Below are 1,276 nucleotides of genomic sequence, written 5' to 3'. Positions count from 1 at the left end.
CTGCCCGGGGCAGCCTGGGCCAGCCCGGCACAACCCCAGTGGGACAGAAATGGCTCCTCAGGGACAACCTCAACCTCTCCTGGGAACAGCTGGAGGCCGGTTCCTCTCGTCCTGTCGCTTGTTCCTGGGGAGCAGAGACCGACCCCCCTGGCTGCACCCTCCTGTCAGGGAGTTGTCAGAGCCAGAAGGTCTCCCCGGAGCCTCCTTTGCTCCAGGCTCAGCCCCCGCAGGTCCCTCAGCCGCTCCTCAGCGCATTGTGCTCCAGACCCTGCCCCAGCTCCGCTGCCCTTCTTGGGACACGCTCCAGCACAACGGATTTGGCGGATTTGGGCTGACGTATTTACATTCAACAGTGTCCAAAAAAAAGAGGCCTGTGGCATTTTGGACAGAGTTCCACCCAGTTAAAGGAACTCCCGTGTTCCACGGGCTGTGGAGTCGGAACACGGCATTGAGCCAACGGGAGAGTGACATTGGGTGATCTGGAACCACGGGGCTGTTGTCACAGAACTGACAGAGGGATGTGGGTGATTTGTTCTTTCAGAGGTACCTGGTCCCTCAGGCGCGAGTTCTGTGTGGCCTGGATGAAAACAAAGCCAGAATCACGTCGGACGTGCTGACGGTCCTCATCAAGCAGTACTGCCGAGAGAGCGGGGTGAGGAACCTGCAGAAACAAGTAGAAAAGGTGAGGGGGGCGGGGGGGAACCTCAGCCGCTGTGCTCCAGCCTTCCCAGCTGCTCCTGCAGGAACAAACTCCTGTCCCACTCAGGTGTTGAGGAAATCTGCCTATAAAATCGTGAGCGGTGAAGCAGAGACGGTCCAAGTCACCCCCGAGAACCTGCAGGACTTTGTGGGGAAGCCCATCTTCACCGTGGATCGCATGTATGAAACCACCCCTCCGGGGGTGGTGATGGGCCTGGCCTGGACAGCTATGGGTGAGACGGCACCTCTGCGCTTCCCTCTTGTTTTCCAAAACTGAGTGTTAGAGTCACACTGAACATTCCTCACTGAGGCCAGTGAAGTCCTTCCACTGGCACCAGTAAAATCAGCTTTTGTGGCCTTGTAGATCCTGAGTGCTTGCGAGATCCCTTCCTTTAGAAGTTTTACTTTAACTCTTTTAACTTTAAAGTTAAAGCGACGAGTAAAGGTCCCTCCCAACCCCGGGCGTTCTCTGATTCTACTTCCTCCACGCAGAAAGGCCCCTTATTCCCCTCCCCAGGCTCAGTTTAGCTTCAGGCCAGCTCGTTTCCTCGCCACACTCCGTGTCCCGCGTGAGCCC

The 1,276-nt window shown here is 57.1% G+C and overlaps 1 protein-coding gene across 1 annotated transcript in view; it reads left to right on the top strand.

Annotated features, from left to right (window-relative positions):
• Positions 1 to 1,276, top strand: part of LONP1 (lon peptidase 1, mitochondrial) — a gene marked incomplete at its 3' end in the record, with an annotated part of 13,255 nt that overhangs the window by 10,553 nt on the left and 1,426 nt on the right. The window contains exons 13-14 of the mRNA XM_010141539.1: positions 542 to 682; positions 767 to 932. Of these exons, the coding sequence (XP_010139841.1) occupies positions 542 to 682; positions 767 to 932 (307 nt within the window). The remainder of the gene's footprint in view (positions 1 to 541; positions 683 to 766; positions 933 to 1,276) is intronic.

The sequence above is a fragment of the Buceros rhinoceros genome, unplaced genomic scaffold (genome assembly GCF_000710305.1).
Source record: "Buceros rhinoceros silvestris isolate BGI_N320 unplaced genomic scaffold, ASM71030v1 scaffold13710, whole genome shotgun sequence".
NCBI lineage: Eukaryota > Metazoa > Chordata > Aves > Bucerotiformes > Bucerotidae > Buceros > Buceros rhinoceros.
This window is presented reverse-complemented; position numbering and strand designations above follow the sequence as displayed.